At 39.7% G+C, this 24,003-nt stretch overlaps 1 protein-coding gene across 1 annotated transcript in view; it reads left to right on the plus strand.

Moving 5' to 3' along the window:
• The first annotated feature begins 1,691 nt into the window (after positions 1 to 1,691).
• Positions 1,692 to 24,003, plus strand: part of LOC119647031 (serine proteinase stubble) — a 35,906-nt gene continuing 13,594 nt past the window's right edge. Inside the window, exons 1-6 of the mRNA XM_038047772.1 lie at positions 1,692 to 2,362; positions 15,970 to 16,161; positions 16,220 to 16,476; positions 16,773 to 17,149; positions 17,532 to 17,677; positions 17,748 to 17,855. Coding sequence (XP_037903700.1) covers positions 16,086 to 16,161; positions 16,220 to 16,476; positions 16,773 to 17,149; positions 17,532 to 17,677; positions 17,748 to 17,855 — 964 coding nt within the window. The 5' untranslated portion in view covers positions 1,692 to 2,362; positions 15,970 to 16,085. The remainder of the gene's footprint in view (positions 2,363 to 15,969; positions 16,162 to 16,219; positions 16,477 to 16,772; positions 17,150 to 17,531; positions 17,678 to 17,747; positions 17,856 to 24,003) is intronic.

A 24,003-nucleotide genomic window follows, 5' to 3' on the forward strand; every position in this document is an offset into this window, starting at 1 on the left:
TAGTACAGAGTACGTTGCCTCAAACCCTCCACCTTTACCTGGGCTTGGGACCAGCATACTATGTTAATAGCATGGCGGAGTTCACTTTAGTACAATACTGACATTCAATATCTTAGAATGCAACGAATTTGCCCAAAAGTGACAACTTTGGCCCATTATAACTCTATTAGCAATGGGGGTTGCGATCATCAAACGACCATCTTGAGTTTCCAAGAGGTGAGAATTATCACAAAATCTAAAAGAAATTGACTTGAGTTGATCGTGAAGGTGTGTACGCAAATACTGTAGCTCCATCAAAACGCTCTATCGACACGTGCTTACCCGCTTCTGTGTTAGCCAGGCTCGAGATTTCGCGGGGGAGCGCATCCGGGTGCACACGGGATCTTGAAAATAATCACACAAACATAGAGATTCCCGTAACCAAAATGTGAGGTAAAACCTGACAACTGAAAATATAAACTAGTCGGAAAACCGGAAGCTGACTTTCACATTTATACTTTTCCAGGTCCTTTCATCATAAACTTTTCCAATGAATTGTCCTTTAATTATAAAATACTTTTTGGTTTCGCAGGAGAATTTTTTGAGATAATCCCTTTTCCAAATGGACCAACAACAGCAAAAAAAAGAAAATGTCGGAACCAAACACCATTTCAGATTAAAAATTTTTTTAAGGCGAAAAGTTGAATAATTTTTTTCCCTCTCTTGCAGAATTTGATCAGTTATTTATGACTCCTTTTCGAACTGATTCATTAAAATATGAAGTTGATTTTTTTATAGCAGCTTGGCGATGATGACTTCAACGCATGTGTCATTCTACATTATACTACATTTCTTCGAAAAGATAGACATCATGTTAATCGTGACCGTTTTCAAGATCAGAGGATCTAAAAAATACGCTTAATTATTGGCTTCCGAGTAAGTTTAACTAATTATAATGCCTACAATTTATTGAAAAGATGTATATAAATAAAAAGTCACAGCAGTCGTAAACATGAAATATGGAGGATGCTTCCTCTGGGAATATGTTAATGCACTAATATTTCGACGGATCGATTTCATGGTAAAAAATTTCTCTTCCCTCCTACATGGGATATATGTACAGACGAGAATTTTCTTCCAATTTTTAAAATTTGTTGCTTCAATTTTGCCAATATTTGCCATATGCGTTGTTTGTCTCAGCATAATGACCTCGCGAAGAAAAGCTTCGAAAGGTTTTTATTACATTAGAAACAGTCATTCTAGAACGGTATCATTTCTTAAATATTATCATAAAATTTGGTCGCTTACTAATGACCTTTGCAATTTTCAATTTTTCATTCCTAACTCCATTGATATTTCTGCTAAAAACTCGGCTTCTCTCGTTGAAATGTATCAAATAATTATATAAATAAAAGTAAAGAAATGGGAGATACAGTTAATTTTAGTCCGAAGACCAAATCAACAGCGGCGCAACATCAACATCACCTAAGCTTCTGAAGCACCTAGATTGTGACTTGTTGGTTTCCCGTGTCTTCTATAGTATGCAACATTCAGGCATGGAATTACCGGCAGCATTTCCACCAAAAGAAGCAGAGGAGGCGAAGAAATGCCCGCAGCATTTTCTAACATTTAGATTCATGTACCCCTTATGAAGCATCATCGCGGAGTACGACTCCAGCCATGTAGGAGAGCTCCAAGAAAGACCCGACCATCCATTCCTCTAGCCGCCGCCATATAGTTAGCATTTGGTCTGAATCTCATGTGCTATCACCTAAGAATGGTGTTCGAATCTGTAAAGTGCGGCAGTTAGATCTTGTGCTCCATTGCGATCGGATTATCCGCGAAATTATTTGTAGCGATCAGTGTAATTTTTAGATACACAATATAATGACCTAAACTGAAACTCGTTAGTAAAGTTACGGTTAATAAAATAATTGAGGAGGTCGAATCTGTGTCAGTGCGGGAATTGAGTGAGAACGACGGACGCGTGCATTTTTTCAAGTTTTGTAGCTATTTGCGTTAGTAATAAACAAAAACAGAAAGAAATTCACTTGAAGTGTCCAGCGCAACCACCAAGGCCAAGTCGCGAAGAAAACATTCGTCACCTTGAAAGTATATTGAAGAATTCAGCGTCGAAAATCTTCGTCCGTAACTTGTTTGTGAAGAAAGCTTTTTTACTATCCACCCGACCAGCGGCACTTGACCATTACGCTGCGTTTTGTGCAGCGGATGCGGTACTAGATACCAAGCAAAAGTACCGTCGAATACTGGAGCACGAGTCGCAATCTTTTATTGCTACAATCAATTCTCATATTCGAAATCGGAACTCACTTAAAAACTGCAAAATATCGCGGAGTAATAGAAGAAATTTATAGAGCGGCATGTAAGTTTTCTTTCTTGATTTTATTAGCGCTGGAAAGGTCTATCCAATATTATTTACATTATTATATATGCAAGCAACAATTCAGCTTTTTAGTTTTACAGTTCAGCAATCCAGGCAGCGCAAGATCATTCCAATGATTTATAAAAATAAATATCTGAATTTTGGCAGAGTCATCAAATCATTTAACGTAAAAACGTCAGAATAAGAATTTTCTGTTAAGCCTATTGTTCAAGGCTTGACCCTAGATCGAAGATATAGTGGCATTCGGAAAAAAACCCTGTTCTCATAAGAAGCTAAATTTCGATCGTATAAATTTCTGTGTATCTTATACCACAATCTTATCTTTTTGTTATGAGCTACATCAAACACTTAAACAAATTTCATTTCCCAAAATTGTACCGGGTATGGACTTACGAGGGATGTTGGTTATCTTTTATCGCTCAATAAATTACCACATATGAATTTCTTTCGTGGTACTTATTAATATCCTTCCCTTTGGAGTAGCATCTTTCTCCGGCAACATTTGAAGAACCCCAAAATTGCATTCTGAAGTTGTCAAAAATAACTCCGTACTTGGAACTTTCACATTAAATCATCTTCTTGCTTTTCACTCCCAGCTTCCCTTACCGTCAATTTATTTTGTTATCTTTAGGTTAGACATCTATCGAGCTACTTTGCTAGGTACTTACCTGCGTTCTGCTGAGTGGTAATTACTCCATCCATTGGAGCAAGGCCAATTTTGAAGATGAAAGTGAATTAGTAACAGTTGGTATGGTTTTTGACTTTGAAGCGGAATTATAGAAAAGATGCGTTTAAGTGGTTGGGGGAGCTTGAAATCACTCACAAACGTGTGATTATCAATAAGTACTTCTGATATGTACATATATATGTAGGTATATTAGAACGGAAGTGTTTATACTAGCGGAATCGTTTAGGCTTTTAACGACCAAAAACAGTTAGAATTGATGAATGTTTATAGACTTTTGAAATAGAGTTTGCTATGGTAGAAATTGTTATGTTTATCCAACATTTTTCCGCTCTTTTAGTTTTTTCATTGTTTAAACAAATAACCGTAACTAACAAAGTTTATGTATGTGCCTCTCCGTATGTTTACCCTTTTTCTATTTTCTTAGTTGATAGGTGGAACGTTTCAAGAGCTACTGCTGGCTCCGGCTATGTGGAATTTCCACCCCCTTTTCTCCCCACCGTCTCTGTAGGACTCCTATATCTTTAGTCTTTGTACAGTTCACACGTGATCAAGGCGTGTCACACCACTAGTCCAACGTGACATCTTCGTCTCTATTACCGCCAGACGCGGTCCATTGTCTTTTATAGTCGGCCAACACTCAGAGTCATAGAGGGCGACAGAGCAGACGATAATCTTGGGATTTGAGACGTCCGTTGATATGTTGATTACAAAAACGCCACTTATGGCCATTTCTCTCAGGTTTTTGCCAATTCGTGAAGCAATTCCAATGCAGTTTTCCATTGATATTCAAATCGCTCAGTTCTGGGCAGCTCACTACCACTAACACTGATGGTGCCTGTTTCATCGATCGACACAATTTCTGTTTTATTCAGATTCAATTTGATATCCTGTTGCATGTGGCGATAATTCCATTTTTGAACAAGTTGCTCTAGATCAGCGCCCCTATGAAACGCCAAGACAAAATCATCTGCAAAATCGTCTGCAGTAGACGTTGGGTGTCCTTTGTGACAGTACCCTTTGTAACAGTGGCCATAACAAGAACAAAAAGAAATGGTGATGGGGGGCTTCCCTGACGAATACCGACAGAGATACAGAACGTTTTGATTCAACCGCACATTTCAAACTTTACTTTTCGTATCATGGTAAAATAATTTAATCCAGTACACGAGCTCTTCTGGCATTAGATGTTGCCGCCGAGCATATCAGTTGCAAGTACTTGTACGGCTCCGGTTCCAAAGGATGTATGGAAATATTGCGCCCAAGGATTTTTTTATCTGCTCTATGTTTCCGGCTAGAATCCTACTGTCATTCTTTTCGACAAGTTGCAGGCAGACTTTTCATTATCATCATCAACGGCGCGAAACAACCGGTATCCAGTCTAGGCCTGCTTTAATAAGAAACTCCAGACACCTTGGTTTTGCGCCGAGATCCCCCAATTCCATACATGCAAAGGGGGAGTGCATTTTTTTTCACTGAATATAGTCGTGTGGGGTATTAAAGTAAAGGTGTCGGATAGGATTTCTTCAACTCTGGTCTCAGTTCTGATATTGAATGCAGAAGGCGGACAGCTAAAAAATGGTAATTTCTGTCACGGACCCATCTTTAGAATCTACTCTACCGAAAAATCTGAGAAAAAATCACGTAGCTGCCACTATATGGTGTCTAGGCTACGAAATACCTTCCATGCCGATATCTGTTCAAATAAAGTGAATGATAGCATATTATTATAAAGTTTAGTAATTGAGTGCAAAACCTCCCTTAAGTCCATCCTAGAATGCAGTAATATAGGCTACAATATAAATTATGATTCTACCAAGTTTGGCGGAAATCGCGCTGTTAATAAAAAGCTATAATAGGTCAAAGTGGTCGCTTCAGTCAGTAACAGGCGAAAATGAATATTCTGGCATTATATGTATATGTATATAACATTACGTGCTAGGTATTAATTGGACAAACATCCATTCTATAAGGAATACACAAAACCTTTCATACCTGAAACGTCCAGCTTCTGGTTTCCCGTCTTCTGGTTAAACGGCGACTAATGTGGCGAGACCCATGCTATTTTGTGTATCCTTCGGCGGGAGGAACGAGTTGATGAGATTGCCATATTTCTACTGAAACGGAAACGGAATTCTTTTAGCCTACTTGCTGTCGCCTTAGTTATATCATGGAGGCTATCTTCACGTCGTTCGAGTGCAACGAATCAAGTACTGATTCAAGGCAACTGTAGATTTCATATTTTACTAAGTCGTCCATTTTTTTTTAAAGAGCAGGTACTTATTTAAATATTGAAAAATTTAGTTTTCCCTTGAAGTGCACCAATTCTTTCGTTGATTGGTTTGAAGTTTTGCGTTACTGCAGGTGCAGTTCCTATGGATGACAAATCCTGGGCCGCATTCTTCCGTTCCAAGTTTTTTTCAACTTTTGGAAATAGTGTGCGTTGGAAAGTTACATAACTTCTTGCCTAATAATTTTGTTTACTGCACCGGCAGGACACCAATTTCGTGTTTTTTGATGTGTGCAATGAGTTCTCTTAGAGCTCCATTTCTGAACAGGGAATGAAGGGCACAACTTCCGAACACGTAGTCCTTTTTACCTTGCCATTGTCATTGTTGTGTCCGGATAGCTGAGTGGTTAGAGCACAAGGCTGTCGTACGGAAGGTCGCGGTTCAAATCTCGCTGGTAGCAGAGGGATTTGTATCGTGATTTAACGTCGGATACCAGTCGACTCAGCTGTGAATGAGTACCTGAGTCAAATCAGGGTAATAATCTCGGGCGAGCGCAATGCTGACCACATTGTCTCCTACAGTCTATTGTAGTGTACCGTTACGGTCTTGAATGAAGTGCTCTAACACACTTCAAGGCCCTGATCCAATATGGATTGTTGTGCCAACGATTATTATTATTATTGTCATTGTTGCACTTCTGATCCGATCCGGGTACCAATTTTGGTTTCTTAGACAATATTATACTGTGAACCGGTTGGCAGTCTATAGCTTATTTCTGTTTTACTGTGATGGGGGCTTTCTGATCATGTTCTCTTGTCTGCTGCTTTCCATTGTCCAGCGGTAACTAATGGAGTCAGATTTGGTAATAGGGCTGCAGATGCTAAATCAGCGTGAATTATTCAGGTATTTGTTATGGATTACGGTCCCGAATCTGCGACCTCCCTCCCAGAGACATACTACCCTTTATCCACCAGTATGCTAGCTACAAAATGATAATGGCTGTTCCTATTGACCCTTTAAATGGTGAGAACATTTTAACTATAAATTCCCATGCATGAAGTTTATTAATTCCATTCTACTCTGCTTTTTAGAAGTGGGGTGGTCGGGGCGGTCTTCTAGCATGCAAATGGAAATGTAGAGCCATGTACGCTATGGAATGAAGGTTTTCCATTGGCACTTTTCTGAAAAAGGTGTTAGTTTTTATTTCAATAAGGAATTAATAAAGTGAAAGATCAAAAAGCGTAGAGTTAAGGAAGTTACACATCCTTAGAGACTACCCACCAAAAAAATCGAGAACCGATTGTAATGACATCCTTGTATAACAGCTAAGCTTAAAAATTGCCCCATCACGATATCTGATCGGTATATTACCATATTTCGTAAATTCACTGAAACCCCCTTTATCCGAGATTTTGAAAAATCTAATCATGTGGGCCATAATTTACACCAAGACTATATAAAGGAATTTCGTCTCCCGGCGCATTGCTTGAAATTGTATGATTTAAGAAATAAATCGCACATCATCCTAAAAAATACATCGTTTCCAGGGAAAATGAAAGATTAGTGAAGTAAAGTTAAGAAGTTAGATGTGGCCAAAATTCTGGAAATTTCTGGAACTCCGAAAGACGCACTTCTCAATAGGTTGGGATCAAAATAACGGATACTTCTGGCTTTTTAAATTGATTATAATATTCGTTCCATCGGTGAGATTCGCAAGATTCATCGCAATTGGGAGGAAAGAGTGAATGAGGGTTTAATAACCTTCCCTCCTCCATATCTAGTAGCGGGAATAAAACAATTTGGAATTTTTTTCCGCACTCAAATCCAATATTTCCTAAAAAATAAAAATTTAATAAATTGGAAACTGGTTTTGAATTTACTATTTATTTTTTTAGCCATTCAATCAGTCAAACAAATTGAAAATTAAATAGAAATGTTTACATCATTCAATGCTATTCAAAATGATTTTTTTATCTGATTATGCAATACTGATTAAAGACCTAAATATTCCTTAAGAGTTCTTATTGAATTAAGTTTGGCCATACATTTGGACGAAAACTTCTTACGTGAAGTATACAAACGATGTCGAAGATTAATAAGGATTCTATGTTGATTTGACAGAATTAATACAGTCGAAAACTTCAGTAATATCTCACCAGGTATTGATTTAGTCACTTTTCTACTGCAACCATCGAGTTGACTTAAGCACTGTCCATCTAAGTGTTCGCAGAACCAACAGTACATAGCAGGGTAGAGATAAAAAATCCCGTTCAATGTTTTTGATGAAGGCGATTCGGATATTAATGGTTTTGAGGTTGGGGAAACGATTTTAGAATTAAAAATAATCTTTTTATAACAATTTTTAAAAATGTTGAAAAACGCAAATTTTCAGTAAGCGGTAAGGAAGCTAGGAATATGAGATGGAGGCGATACAGAGAGGGTATAAACAATGAAATGGATTTACCGATGGAGATCCTTTTTCAACCATGTGACCAGCGGACACTGCAGGAACTGAGTTCACAAAAATTTGAATTTGTGGTTTGCTTTATGGTTCAGGCGTAGACAATTAATTCCCTAAAACTTGTTTATGTCAAAATGAACAGAATCCAGTGCAGATTTACACCGGTCATAGTTTATTTATATTCACCGCACCAGGGCCTTCTCATTTTATTGCGCGTAATGGTTGAAACTATACGAAACGATTAGAAGGAAAATTAAAATTTTCCCTTATAATAGGATCCTTATGATAAATCCTTCTTACATGGTGCAAAATCCAAAAGTTGTTTGCTGACAAATATGTGATCGAGTAACAAATCCATTTCATCCTTGAAGCATTGCATTCAAGCAGTTATATGGCCAGACTGATTATTTAAGGATTTCGGTCAGAAGGATGCTTTTAGGATTTGCAAAGAATTACAGTACGAAAATGTTTACTCTTGTGGAACTGCATTTAGGTATATACAGGAAAACCTAATTGGTCAAATTTAAACGATTCTCGGCGAGCTGTTATATATCTACGTACCTACGTAATGACGTTGAATCCACTGTCAAAAATTACCTTCATTACAATTATCTTAATACAAACACCAGTTCGAAACCGTTCGCTATAATATTTTCTTCGTCCTTTGATTGAAGAGTGCAACAGTTTCGACTTTTTTAATTCTAATTAACACCCCTTCATTCTTTGTCCGAACATAATTTCAACTAACATTCCAATAGGTGAGATAATATATCAACGGCGTACTTTGTTACGCTCGTATACAAAAATGTTCTTTATTAAGTTTGCGAAGGAAAACCGCAGAATCTTTCTTATCGTAAACTTTCAGCTTCTGGTCTGACTTTCAGATAATATTCCATTTCCAATTTTCAACTAAAAGTGTAAATGTTCATTCTATCACGTGCCAATTCGTACGCTATGTACATTCAGAACTGTTACTACATATGTACATATATGTTAAACGTTTTATTTTCTGGGTTGAATACTTAAAAATAAAGATGCAGAACACTAATGTAGAGAATTAGCTTTTTAAATGAGCTTAAATGCCGCCATTTAGTCCAATCGTTAAAGATTATTTCAGTTACGGCGTCCCGTACTTCTAGATGCCTTTTCTACTTCCTGTGAAGCTTTGTAAATCAGCATTTTTTTAAAAAGTGGGTATATCCCAATCAATGGCGGTTTACTTTCATCTCACAATTACATCTTTTATATTTGGAAAAAATTAACCAATTTTGCATGGCACTCCTTTGCCCAAAATGGAATATCTCCAAAAGCATCGATGAAGATGGTTCCAAGAAAATTCTTCGCTGCCTTTCTTTTCTGTGCATCGAATCAATTTGCCAATGCAGACAGTGTGAAATACGCCACTGTTACAATAGCATGCACGCGAAAGTTTCTAATCTCCGCAGAGAGTAGGTGGAATCCACTTTGGTTCCATCCGATTCACAATTGGTAAGTTCTGCAAAAAACGAACAAAGTACTGACGGCAAAATAATCAGGAATGATGATCTCTTAGATTGAGTCGGAAGATAAATCTTTCATTTCACTTTCATGGGTCCTCAATTTCTTCAGTTAATGACTGAACACATATTTCGGAAATTTTGATGGATACGTTGATAAATGCTTGTCTGTCTTATTGTCGATTTTGTATCTTCGCGATCTTCTGCATCATCTTCAGAAGGTGTTGTTGTTTTTTTTGCGTTTCCTTCGGTTTAAGCTTTGCGCCTTATTCGGCAGTGAATATGGGACAACTGAAAGTATCTAAAGTGCATTTGAATGCAAGTCTTAGCTCTAGCTTAACTAGATAGAATATAATCCGAAAAAAGTTTGCCCACATGATAGAGACGAAGAAAATTATCCAAGCAATTTCAAGCAATTAGGCTTGAGTTTATAAAAAAATTATCAAAATTATTATTAAGCCATCAGTTTTAGGAAGAGGTGTGAATTTGACCCAGAAACTAAAATTAGTATAGATAGTGCTTAATGTTCAAACGAATCGCAATTTGTTTGCAATAATTAAGAAGCTTTTGATGGGAGTAATGAACATGAAGACTGGATATTGATGGCAGCATCAATTCAATCAGTAAATTTGCAGTAACATAATTTGGGGTTACTTACTGGACCATGTTTATTTATTCTTGAAATAGATCTGGGACGCAAGTTTTAGAGCAACACAATTATTATGAAGTTAGCGAGGCAGTTAATTAGCCTATCGATCTCTATTATTTACTGAAGATAATAAATTAAATGCTCAAACTGCAACCTGTAATATAAGACAAGAGGACCAAGTTGCAGAGCGACCTACTCTAGGATTTCGGGTTTGGAAGTAAGCTTAGTCCTTGGGGTGTAGAAAAACGGGCCAAATCCATCCAAATCCTCCTTGCTTTGGCTACTAAATAGTGTGAGTAGATTCCACTCTTAACCGTCACCAGCGGAACATGGGCTGACCCCACCGACAGACTGCCAAGAGCGGACCTCACTTAGCCAATCCGTCAGTCCGCTCATTCCTATGATAGAAACCCCAGAGGAGGGTGACCTTAAGCTTGCCGCCAAGACTCTTCAGCGCCTTGACTGTGTGTATCCGAGAAAACTCCGGCATGGACTCCAGGGTATTTATTGTATCTTTCCACTAGGAGGAAAAGATGGCAGAGTACATTTAGAGCGTCTGTCGAGTAGGAGTGCAAAGCCCTGGTAGCACCTGCACACGGGGTCCTGCGAATCTTTCGTTCCATTGTACTTTTTGCTCCTTGCTTGCCACTACACAAAACCTTAAAAAATTCATTCAGTCCAGGTTAATGTACGTCTTAAGTTATAATTGTACAAAGTAACAATTTGGTCCTTATTTTAACAAAGTTAGTGCCTCTTGGGGGCCTTGATGCCTGGCTTGAACTTCTTCACTCAGCCCTTGTGTGTTTGTGTTTCTTGCAGATGTTGAAGATCTTCCTGGTCAGCTTGCTGAGGCTGGACAAATCTTTATTCCACTACGATGACCATGGGTTCTTGCTGTATTTAGCAGGGCACGAGGCGGTCTCGAATGACTTTTCAAGAGCCCGACCTTTGAATCCAGTTTGTGAGTCGTGTCAATCTTACCAAATTGCGCCCGGAAAGTCTGTTCTTGATAGCTTGACCAAACTTCCTCCATTCGATCCTCATAGGGTCGTGGAAAACGTTGGAGACCTCTGCGGCGAGATCTTGACTGAAAAGTATCCAATTGTGATCTAAAAAAGATCTCTGGCCAGACACCCTCCAGCTCTCCTTCCTAAAAATCCCATTGTCGGTTAGTAAATTGATATTAAGGACCTCCTTCCTACAGAGTTCTTGGAGCTGGGGAAATGGAAGGATGGTGCACTACTTTTGTTACATACCGATAGACTTGCGTTAATACTGAAATCAAACGCTTCAGGTATTAAAGGGTTTGTACATTTTTTATGCAGAAATATTTGGCTACACAGTGATTCCATATAATATTTTGATATAGTATTTATATTTAATCTCATGCTCACGAAAGGGGCAACTTTAACCCACTATCACTTTGTTAATAATAATAGGATTTCCGCCAAACTACTATTATGATGCTTTCCATTAAAGACTATCTTACCACAAATATTTTTTGATCTAGCATGAATTTAAGGGTAATTCACAGCAAATTTTCAAAATATAATAATATACTATTATCAACTTTATTTGAGCTGATATCGTAACGGGCAGTATTTTGAGACCTGGACTCGTAACGGGTAGCATTTTGAGGCCTGGACACCACGTGCACAGATTACCATGCTTTCTTTCGGAATTTCCGGTTGGGTAGCTTCTGAGAACGGGTCCTTGCAATAATTGACTCTTTTCGAACTGTCGCACTTTTCCCCTTTGCAACCAATGACAAAACTAATATCTGCTTCAAAAACCGTTAATTGAACCCTTTAGTTTGATATCCCACATGACCATATTCGGTAAAGAAAACGTACACCCCCTTTTGTATGTAAGGGGACCCCCAACCCCCGGTTGGCTGTTCACCTAGGGTTCCTCCTCCTTGATAACCAACTTGTTGTCCATGGGAGTCCTTGAGTTTAGGAGAGGTAGGTATTGAACGAACTTGTCTTTATCCATTCGGGTCTTCGGGGACCAAATGTGAGCTTGTCCAAATAGCGCAGTAGTTAGAGCGATAAGCTGTCGTACGGAAAGACACGGTTCTTACATATCTCACTGGTCGCAGTGGGTTTTTTATCGCCACTTGACGTCCGGTACCGGTCGACTAAACTTTGAATGAGTACCCGAGTCAAATCAGGGCAATACTCATAAGAGAGCGTAATGCTGATCACAACGTTTGCTACAGAGCTCTGTAATCCTGTAGTGTACAGTTACGGTCTTGAATGAAATGATCTTAGCAACGCACGAACCGACAAATGCCCTGGAGAATTCGTTCTCGCATCTTATAACGTGGAATCCATGTGCCACCTGAGAGCAATTGAAGGAAGAAATGAATCCCCTCTGTTCACCTTTACCTTTCAGGAGATGCTCGATGCATTTACTATTATATTCTTTTACAATTGCCTGGTATTTAGTCGTCGTTTGTACTGGCCTCCTTGAATATATATTGCCTCTTGGTACTGGTTCTTGAGCAAAATTCCAGTGAACCTTCGTGTTCTTGCCGGTTTCTGGTGATAAACTTTCTTTTCAGCACTTGGATGGCATCCACTGTGGATTTACTAGTCTGCCTTCCGGCTTCAGCACAGCGGGGCTACGGCTGAAGGCATTCAGAGTTCGCTTACTAAGGACTAAGCTCCACATTGAGCACGCACCGGTCGTTGTATGATGTTCCATTTTAGCTTGGGGTCCTGTACCTTTTCAATTGTAGGCAGGACGATCCCCGAGCTACTATCTCGGCTCATCTCTCTGCTAAATCCGCTTGCATCTAACATATGATCGGCACACAAACACATCCTCATTAGTTGGACGAGCTTTCTCCTATCTCGGCTCTTCACACTCTTGCCCCGTCCGAAGATGGCCTTCAGTGGCCACCGCGAAGAGGTCGTGTGAAGACTGAATTATGCGTAACAGGCCAGGCCATGAAAGATAGAGACATCGAGGAAAGTTCTGCATTCTTGCAGTAAAGGGAGATTAGGGAATTGGAAGCATGTAGCATATTAACACTATGAAAGTTCTTCTTAAAGAAAAAATATCGAATAATTTTGGTTTGTACCAAGCGTGAAAATGGTGTAATCACCGAGCGATATCTTGATGTCATCGGGAAGCACTGGGCTTTCCAGACAATCCTAAAGTTGCTCTTTGACGTCGCTACCTTTTCCTTCAGTTGAAGCGTTTATGTTGACAAGCTATATATTAAGAAACTTTGTTTTAAGGCGAAGCACAGACAATCTTTCGTGTATAGCTTTGAAATCAATAACATTCCACAATGAAAGTGAGTCAAAACTCAAGTTTTCCTGATAGTATCCCATTTTTGAAGATTGTGTGTGACCTTATGACGTGATTAGCTAGGATGCAATATGCAGGAGTTATCCCAACTTTTCCTTTTTTCCCTTTACTACGAATTACCTCCTTTACCTGGGCTTGGAAGCAGCATCCTATTTACATAACATGACGAAAATAAGAACCACATATAGCGGAATGGGTTTTAGCATTTCACCAATTCTGTGATATTAAACCAGCAACTATATTGTGTCACGCTCCATATCGCGTCGATAGACCACACAGAAGCTTGATCAACGGGAGCAGCGTATGGTCTTTAGGGCTTTGGCAGTTAAAACAACTTCTGACCCTTCCATTGGTTTGAAAACACTGCTTCCACCATGCATAATTCACTCTGGCCTGATCTCAGCGGGATTGCTTTCTTATCTCCAGTACGCTTGGAGATCCCTTGCGATTCCTTAGGAAACTCAGATATCTACAGGCCGTAGGGCTTGGTCTACTATCCTGCTGCTGCGTTCTACTTTGTTGAAATTATTGGAAGTTTTTGTTTGCAAGTATTTTATTTTAATGTGCATATGTCGATATTTCGGGAACCACTTGATCTCTTCATCTATGGTTCAACTTACTTATTTTCAACAAGAACCGCAGGCACGTCACTTCGGAAGATTGTTCCGCTCGTATTTTATTTATTATAACTCGTCAGACTCGATGACCCGTCAGACTGAGAACTTCGGTTTTGTTGCTACTTGCTTCTCTTTCCAAATCCAGAGCCAATTGTTGTAGGTCCATAACCCAGTTAGATAGCAAAACAGATGCCATGCGCGTAGTTGAGATGTTTGAAGGAAGATGTCGTGGTCCACTGATCTCCTGTACATCCTCCGAACAAAGCAGCGTCTAGAACATCACCGATTACGACGAAAAATAATATTGGTGATAAGATGCAAAATCGTCTGAAATTTTACCCTGGTGGAACAGGTGGTATTTTGCGTATGATATGTCGTTCTGATAAATGCTATTAGTTTCTTTGAAGTACATCTTCTGCGAACAACACTCTAGATACATTCCCCGTTCCCGCTGTCGAGAGCTTTTTGGAAATCAATGAAGAGCAGGTGAAGCAAAGATTTACACTCCGCGCACTGTTCCAAAGTGATCTATAGGGTAATGATAAGAAGAATGCAAGAGGATCCGTAGCAGAAACCAGCCTGGTCTCTATCGGTCAAGCTTCTGAGATGTTCTTTGATGCGTTCCAAGTTAACTTAAGCTAATATCTTTGTGAGGCCGGGAGTATGCAGATATCGCTCCAATTGTTACATTCAAAGTGGCTGCCCTTCTTCGAAATCTTGACGAATTATTATTCTTATTATTTCTTTTGCTTTTAGCAACAATCGGTACACCGACGTTGAGGTGACTAGTCATTTTATCCACGAAAGGCGGAACTTCTCTGGATGTGATATGGTTGAAAATCGTACTTTCCTCCTTTTCAGCAGAACGTCATCGGGGATGAGGAGGCGAACATTAACGTCTTTTACAGGACCATTGACAGATTTGCGACGACATGTAAGCTCTTTGGTCATGCGGAATAAAGTACTGAAATCATTTGTCATGGCGCACACTCTACTGGACTTCTCTCGATTTCGTCCGGTATCGCAGATTGGGCATGTCACGCTCACCATTACTCGCAGCGGTCACCAGAGCTTTAATCGGTTCCGTCCCGGATTCGCTTCCACGATTCCGCAGACAAACAAGTCTTATGACACCCCTTCGGAACGTGACCGGCGACCTATAAAAGAACCTTTTTAATGGCGGACCACTGCTCATTTATATCCTCAGGCGGGTTACTCAGTGCACATGTCGTGCGATTAGCGCCGATATTAGCGCCTGTCTTGTTACGCACATCCAAGAGACAAGTCATGAAACTATTACTGATCGCAAAGTGGTTAATCTTCACTGGAACAATGTGCCACCGGTGGGGAGAGAGTGAAAGTTGCGAAAATCCACACGTGACGCCATGACCAAGCTTCCCCATTATATGTCTGAGCAAGGCGTTGTCGAAGCAGACAACCCGACACCGGATTCGCGTCTGGTATACTTCGGCTTTCGAGAGTGCAAAAGCGCATTGCCATGAATGTGGCAAAAGGTTCTCTTCAAAGTCCTACCATCTAACTTACTTTACGCCCAGAATGTCCGCTTATATCGTTGGAATTCCCCTTCTAGCTGGAGAAAGCGGACCCTCGCTGTCATTGTCGAAAAACGTGTACACATTTCAGAAACCAATTATAGTCTTCCGTCGATAACGAATGGTCGTAGCCGTGAGCTGAGTCTCTATCCGAGGTGTTGCTGTCGTACCGGTAGCAACAAATTTTTCAAGTCTGCTGGTTGCTAGGCCACGAATTTTTATCCCGTTAGCCTCTTTTACGATAAGCAGGAAAAACTTTGCGTGTATTATTAAGTCCAAAGTGACGGGGCTGACTTTTTCAATTTGTTCTTATGAACTTTCGGTTGTCGCCTCTTCCATTTTCCATGTCGAGAAGGATTTTTTGGTGGTCGTTTTGCATCTAGGGCTCACTAATCCACCAGACCACTCCTTTCACCTATGAGATACTGAAGTATGGCAGATCGACAAGCTCCATTTGTATATAAGAGACCATGAATCTTCTTCCTCAGAACAAACTAATGCTCTACTTATGTGAACGTTTTTTTTTAAATATTTTAAATCTTTTAGTTAATAATATATTAATTTTCATTTCAGATGGAATACTTTACCAAAAACCTTTAACCCCTTTTGTCATGGAAATGAAAGCAATCTGCTAACTTTCTCCACTTTGTGAGAATGATTATATTCCTTCAATCTAGTGTCGCCAAATCATGCTGTCATGGCAATTCCTTTTTCTTATCTTGCAATTTTTAATACAACTCTCACTTATATCTATTGTTGACGCCGGTAAGGTCATCCGTTTGTGGTCAATTGACATTGGTTAATCCATTTTCATTACCCGAAGGATTTCTGCAGTCTGTGCTTGGGCTTCCTTCAGAATGTGTGCATCAAAATGTCGTTCGACCCTGCAAGCTATCCTTTTCGTGTTGGCTCCAAGGTGGGAAGCATGCCCAAGGATGTGGTGGAAGTAAATGGCTGTTCTCTTGCTGTGTATCCGAGAACGAGATAAATCAGACAGCGTTGAAGGTTGTGAAGAAAGCTCCTGCTCTACCGAAAAGGAGCATATTAAGACGGCGAGACGATAATGAAGTATTGCAACAGGTGAGTTGGGGTGATGACTTGGGGATAATCGGTGCCTTAATAATCCACAATCATGAAATTATCTGATTATCATCAAAAGTAAGATAGTAATTTAAATATCTGATAAGTATGCTGACGGATTCGCCCATTATATATGTATTAATTCTTTGTTTCTATGTAATTAAATTTGTTTTTGTGTTTGTTTGTAAAATGTCCACTGTTTTGTTCATTTGGAATATGTAGAGAAATAAGGAAAAACAACACATCTATATGAATATGTGCACACACAAATTTGAAATGTAAAAACATTTTTTCAGCCATTCGAATGTGGTATACCCAGAACGTCCCAAAATACCCTACAAAAACGTATTATCGGAGGAAGACCGGCACGGTTCGGCGAGTACCCATGGCAAGCGCATATTCGAATTGCAGAGTACCAGTGCGGAGGTGTGCTGGTATCCCGGAATTATGTAGCCACAGCCGCCCACTGCATCCAACAAGCCCGGCTGCAGGACATAATTGTTTACCTGGGCGAGCTGGACACTCAAAATACGGGAGCTATTTTCGAACCCATCCCGTCGGAGAAACATCGCGTCCTGCAGAAAATTATTCATCCCAGGTTCCAGTTCCGCGTGACCCAGCCGGATCGATATGACCTGGCCTTGCTGAAGCTTGCTCGCCCGGCAGGCTACATGTAGGTATCTCCTCTATTGCATTAATTCGCAAGTGCATTCGTAATGTAATAAAACTGGGGGAGGTGCTGTCACAGTAATGTGGAGATTATTGGATTATCTCGAGTTGCGTTTATTGTTGAATTTCGGTGGAAGTTTCTGGCACACAAGTGTTTCCTTCATGCTTTTATTCAAATGAAAGTGTATACCAAGAACTCGATGAATATGATGGATCTGACTAATGGAATGAGTCAAGATGAAGAGAGCAATCGAAATATTCCATTTGCTTTCCACCCCACTTGTTTCATGGAACAATTCTTGCAATCTCCAGAACATGTGCACACATTTTTCCATTCATACTCTATGTTACTGTTTTGCACATCTGAAACATGTTTCGTTTTGCAGGAGCCACATTCTTCCCATATGTCTGCCTTCCCAGCCAATCGATCTGGTGGGCAAGAAAGGAATCATTGCGGGCTGGGGAAAGATGGAAGCGAATATGGGACATTCTGGAACAAACATTCTGCAGACGGCATCTGTGCCAATAATAAGTGTGTCACACAAATTCTCCGAAGTATCTTTCTTGCATGTTCCGCTAATTTTTTCTCCGTTCTTTCTCAGGTGCATCTGACTGTATACAATGGCATGAAAGCAAACAGATAAATGTCGAGCTGTTCGGAGAAATGTTTTGTGCTGGACATTCGGATGGACATCAGGACGCTTGCCTAGGTAACTTATAAAAAGATTCATGAAATGTTCTCTCTGAAGAAGATTGACTCAAGATTTATTGATTCCATTGTTTTTACCTTTTTTGGGCTGCCAATATTCATTTATGGTAATTCATTTGTTCAAAGCTTCGTGAAATGAACAGTTGTAGTAGAAATGTAAATATTTCTGTTTGTTTTCAACCCAAAAGGGGAGTACAGCAGACTATTGAAATTCAGACGTTATAGGCAAGTTGAATAACCTTCGGATTTCTGCAGACATTTTCGTTAAGTTTATGGTTATTTTGTTTTGCCTGACGCAAGCTTTGGTATGGTTCTTCGTTTCAAATATTTATTTGACACCAACCCAGCTCAGGCTAACTCATGCGCTTTAACAAGTCCACAAAATTTTCCAAGTGTTTGGCCAATAAGTGCGAAACAAAGTCTAGAAAATTTTTGGCTCAAAATTCTAAAGATACTTCAAGCAATGTGGATTAGTAACGCAATATTGCACCGTTGCAGATTACAGCTAAACTTGCTTTAGGCTAAGAATTTTAACTCTATTACTCCCGGTCTATTTGCCTTAACAGTTGATGGTTTGTGGGATTCAGTGAATTGGACAAAATTGGCAACGATGTGTTCCTTTTTTTTCGAAGGAGCTTTTAATTTGAATATCGTACGTTTCAATATCGTGTATTGGACTGTCTTCTGTCAGCCATCAATTTCTGTGATTCTTATCGCTCTTTCATTTACATACTCATACCTACATAATCAGAAATGCGATTTGGCTTGTCATTTTCAAGTAATAATATGGTTCTATAAGATTTCAGATTAAAATTCTCGATCAATTTTCACTTTGTCCACAGCGGCTACATTTGCACTAAACAGTTTACTTTTATCATTTAGACCAGAATGAATTCGGGTGAAAAAAGTGGACCACGTCAGCTGTATTTGAAGCGCTTTTTACAATTGCAGAGTTCTTGAAAACTTTAGATGTGTACTTTTTGATTCTTTATTCAATGGTAACTTAATCAACTTTCAAATTAAGACCTTCTCAAAGTATCACAAATTAAAATTTTTCATTTGATACCTGTTTTTAAGGTTTTGTGTAAAACAAAATCTTATTTAAATCGATTCAATGTCTGTCTGTCACACGTACTTTTCTCAAAAACGGCTAAACCGATCCGAACGAAATTTGGTGGACAGATGGGAACTATAAAATCCCACCCATACAGTGAGTTGCATAAATTTAGGTGGAGTTTAAAGGGGGCCCCCATACATACAAAGGGGGATTCAAAAAGATTTTTCACCGGATATAGTCGTGTAGGGAATCAAATGAAAGGTCACGATTTGCACTTTCCGAAACTGGGATTAGTTTTGGCATAAATTGCAAAGTGCGCGAGTAAGAAGTCAAAATGTAGGCACTTGAAGTGAGACAGGACTCATTATCGGAAACTACCCAATCCAAAAATCCAAAAAAAAATCAGGGTGTTGCGCTTAGATGAAATCTAGGCCTTAAAATATGTCCCATTCCGATATCTGCTCAAATAAACTCACTAATAGTATATTACCAACTTTTAGAAATTTACTGAAAAACCCCCTTAAATTCATCCTAGAATTTCTGAATTTTGCGCCAGCATAGAGAACAATATTTCGTATATACATGCAAATAATGGAAATCTGGCCATTAACGCCAAAGTTATAGCAGCGCAAACTTAGCAATTTCGTACGAATTAACTGCTTCCAAAGCCATGCAAATAAAATGCTGACGTCATAATTAACGAGAATAATAGACATTCGAGTGAAAGATTAAAATTCCATTCAAGAAGAATCTAATTATCGGCAGCCTTTTTTAAGGTTTTGTGTAAACACAAAACCTTATTAAAATCGATTTACTGTCTGTCTGTCTGTCTGTCTGTCCGTCACACGCATTTTTCTCGGAGACGGTTATAGCGATTGACACCAAATTTGGTAGAAAGGTGAACGCTCACGCCTATAGTGAGTTACATCCTTTTACGACGAATTTAAGGGGGGGTCCCCATACATGCAAAAGGGGGGTGTAAATTTCTTTTTCATCAAATATAGTCATGTGGGGTATCAAATTAAAGGTTTCGGTTAGTACTTTCCGAAGCCGGTCTTAGTTTTGACTTTTGTTGAAAAGGTGGGGAGTGCGGGGGGTTGAAAGTGGTCATTTTTTTAACGAACCCATTCTCAGAAACTGCCCAACCCAAAAACCTGAAAAAAATCATGGGGCTGCCACTATACGGTGCCTAGGCTCCGAAATACCCTCCATACCGATACCTGTTCAAATAAAGTTAATAATAGTATATTACTATAATTTTTAATAATTGACAGGAAAGCCCACAAAACACACAAAATTGCAGCAATGTAGGCTACGGTATGGAGCAGAATCTTGCCAAATTTGGTGAAAATCGCATTATTACCAACAAAGTTATACTAGGTGAAAACTGTCGCTCCTCTGCAAATTCAAGACTATGAATGTCGATATCACTTGAAAGTGGCTATTTTCACATAATATATGCATATTTTACGTGCTACATGCTAATGGGACAAATGCACACTCAAACCTCTTTGTGAAAGAAATACACAAAACCTTTCATACCTGAAGCGTCTAGCTTCCGGTTTCCCGACTTCTTTATATTTGATGTAGGTTATATTTTTGGCATTTGCCAATAATATTAAACTCAGAGTGTGAAGCATCAATCCAGGGCTTTCCATCAAATGATTTATTTAAATCGCGTTCTAAAAAATAGAGGGCAATGGGATTTTTAGCTATATTACAAGGAGCTATCGTGCACTCGTCGCTCCTCGCATCTTTTTCTTTTTCTTCAGCGTTTTTCCCGTTGACAAGCGGGGTCAGCTGGTCGTGATCGGTTTCGTCATTTTATTTTATCAAATGCCTGATTAAGATGTAATCGCGAGGCCTTTAAGTGGGTCATCCCGTGTGAAGGCCGTTTTTTTTGGCTTTTTTTTAGAAATTTTTTGTGAAGAACTGGAGAAAGATACAAATACGAATTTTTCACCATAGATTTAATTACATCTTGAGCATTCATATTAATTTTTCGAACCCCTATGTGATCGGGTTCGAAAAATTAATATGAATAATTCGTTATTGAAATACAGAGCAATTTATACACCCATCTCCAAAAAAAGGTGTTTTTCTGCTGCCACGCTAGAGGGGGCTACGATCTACTTAGAGAAAAAAAGTAAACGCCATTTTAATGTACAGACTTAACTGCAGTCTGCAAACTAGGATTATTAAAAAATATTAAAAACTAAATTTTTGGTGCCTTGTTAAACTTTTTTTTTGAATTTTGGCGTTTTTTTACGGCTTCTTCAATGAATAAAAAAAACTACTGAATGAATCGTAATTATCCTAGTTTGCGGACCGTAGAAATATGTTCTGAATAAGTCGTGAAAATTTCAAAGAATTTGGTTGGATAGGTTTTGGGCTATGGTGACAGCCGATTTTTAACATGCGGTTTCGAGAAAAACGCATTTAAAAAGTAGAATGTGATTTTTAGCCATAAAACCTTAACTGACCATTAATCTGCTATACCTAGTTCATAAACCTTAGGTTTCTTCAAGAAACACATGTATGGCCTTGGCTTCAATTCTTGTCCTTTTAAGGAACTCATTCGAACGTCATTCGGACCGATAAATACGAGCTTTATTACGGCGATCGACATAAATCCAGCATGTGACTTATCACGTGTTCAACACTATAATTTCCGAATGACTCCGAATATCAAAAAATCACTTTGCCCATATATTCTACACTATATCTAGATACAATTGATGCCATAAAAAAAAATTCGATTCTTCAAAGCCGACACACGGGATGACCCCCTTTAAATCCCCATCCAGCGTGTCAAGCTACCGTTATTTCGTGCGGTTTTTTGGTTGCTTACCATTGACTTCGATGTTCAGACCATTATTGGTAAGTGCATTCTCGTTTGCGTTAATTACGTGACCACACCATCGAAAAAGTCTCTCACGCAGTTTTTCCAGGATCAGTACAAACCCATATCGATCGCGGATATCCTCATTTCAGATGTTATCAAAACGTGTCACGCCAGTCCAATGCAACATCTTCGTCTCCATTACCGCAAGACGTCGTTCATTGTCTTTTATAATCAGTCAACATTCTGAACTATAGAGAGCGGACGGACGATATTGCGGTAAATTTTAGATTTGAGACGTTTGCTGATACGTCGATCATAAGGAACACCAGTTGTGGAATGCCAATTCACCCAGGTCGCATTAATACGAGAAGCAAATTCATTACGCAGTTCTCCATTGGCTGATAGTATTGACCCGAGATATTTAATGCGCTCAGTTCTGGGCAGGTTACTGAAGCTGACAGCACTGAGCAATTTAAATATCTGGAGTCAATGCTGACAGCCAATGGAGAACTGCGTTATGCTTCCCACATAGGGAAACACAAAACCTTTTATACCTGAAGTGTTAAGCTTCCGGTTTTCCGACTTGTTTTTTTTTTACTGGGAAGTCCATTATGTATGCACACCTGCAATCTAGGACATGCATGTCGGGCTCTTACCGACTAAAACTTCCATATTTTCTTAATATTCTCCCCACGGGACCACCCTTCTGGGCTCCGTATGTCTGTTTATTTCTTAAATGTTCACTCTAAATGGGCTACTACCGGTCTGCATGGTGTTAATAGCGGTAGCTTCCCTTCTATGCCCTCGCTGAGCTTCTGCTTCTTTTAGCTGCTGGTAGACCCTTTTCACCACTGCAGTTACCACATCCCAGGCTGTATTTGATTGTACCATATACCTTACTAGCCACAATTAAACATGTATTTAGCTTTCAAATCTTGGACAGGTGAAGAAAACGCGTTCTGCATCTTTGGCTGTACCTTCACACGTAGCATAATTGTGCGATTCATCGAAACCGAACCTATAGAGGTATTTCCTGTACCCACTGTGTCCGGTAAAGAACTGAGTTAGATCATATTTCGCCTCACCGTGGCTCGGCATTGTCTATATACTTATGTTTGGCCGGTGGACAGGCTTATTCCACCGGGCATTCTCCGCCTAGTCTCATGCTGTTTGCCCTGCAGTAAGGACCTCATTCGCTCACTTTGCTTGTTTAGAATCGTTAACTGATTCGCGGAATAGCGGCTTGCGTCATCGACTAAAATATCTACTTCGCTCATCCCGGCAATCACTCATGCTGCCTCATAAGATGTTGTCCGCTTCGGAGAGCGTTTAGTCGATACGCAGCTTGACTCTGTCTGCGATTTTGTATGATTTTCATTGCCGATACCCACCCTGATGGCACTATAGAGTAATTATTAAAACACAATATTTTATTCTTTGATTAAAATATTTACAATTTTCAATGTAGAATGATCAGAGATGAGTATTGCTCGAATCTGTACTCTCAATTTTCGCCGCCAAAAAATTGTTTTCCGATGTCATTGCCGCCAAGATTCACAGATGCGTGCGTCTGAAACGTAAGTTGCTTGCTCCGCCACAGAATTTCAGCTTCAGCTGAAACCAAAGGTGGTCTCAGCGAGGAACCAGACGTCCGGCACCCTCAATTCGGCTGCCGCAAATTAATATGGAGGCGTCGCACGCCCTGCTCCTAATTGTGCCTTCTTCCTGGCTTTAGTTGAGCCAAAGGGATCCGTTTTACTGTGCAACTGTCGTTGGGGCTATAATGATGTCGGCCTCGCTCGAGGACTTTGAAGGAGCCCTGGTAAGGTGGCACGGCTTCTAAGAGGCGTCCGTCCTAATTATGCATACAGGATTTGAGATCGCTGGGCACGTCAGCCATGGTTTTCGTGTGGTTAGTGTGTGGTAGCGGCTTCAGTTTTGGCATTGCGTCCTTGAGCAGACGCAACAGACTAGTAGCGTTGATTCCCCAACTGATGTTGAGAACAGAGTCGCTGGGGAGTCTCAGTTTCTCCTCATATACCGCGGGACTTGCAGCAAATTCTTCTCGATTAGCTGTTCGGAGGCCATGTAGATCGAGTGGCAGGCCCAGCGACCAAGAAGGGTCGTCTTGGACCATTATAGCAGCCTTCAGCGTCCTATGTGACCTTTCAAATATCCCATTGGACTACGACTAGTACGCGGTTGTTCGGTGGTGTTTAAAGCCGATGACTTTGCCCAACTCTGAGA

The sequence above is a fragment of the Hermetia illucens genome, chromosome 1, assembly GCF_905115235.1.
Source record: "Hermetia illucens chromosome 1, iHerIll2.2.curated.20191125, whole genome shotgun sequence".
In the NCBI taxonomy this organism is placed as follows: Eukaryota; Metazoa; Arthropoda; class Insecta; order Diptera; family Stratiomyidae; genus Hermetia; species Hermetia illucens.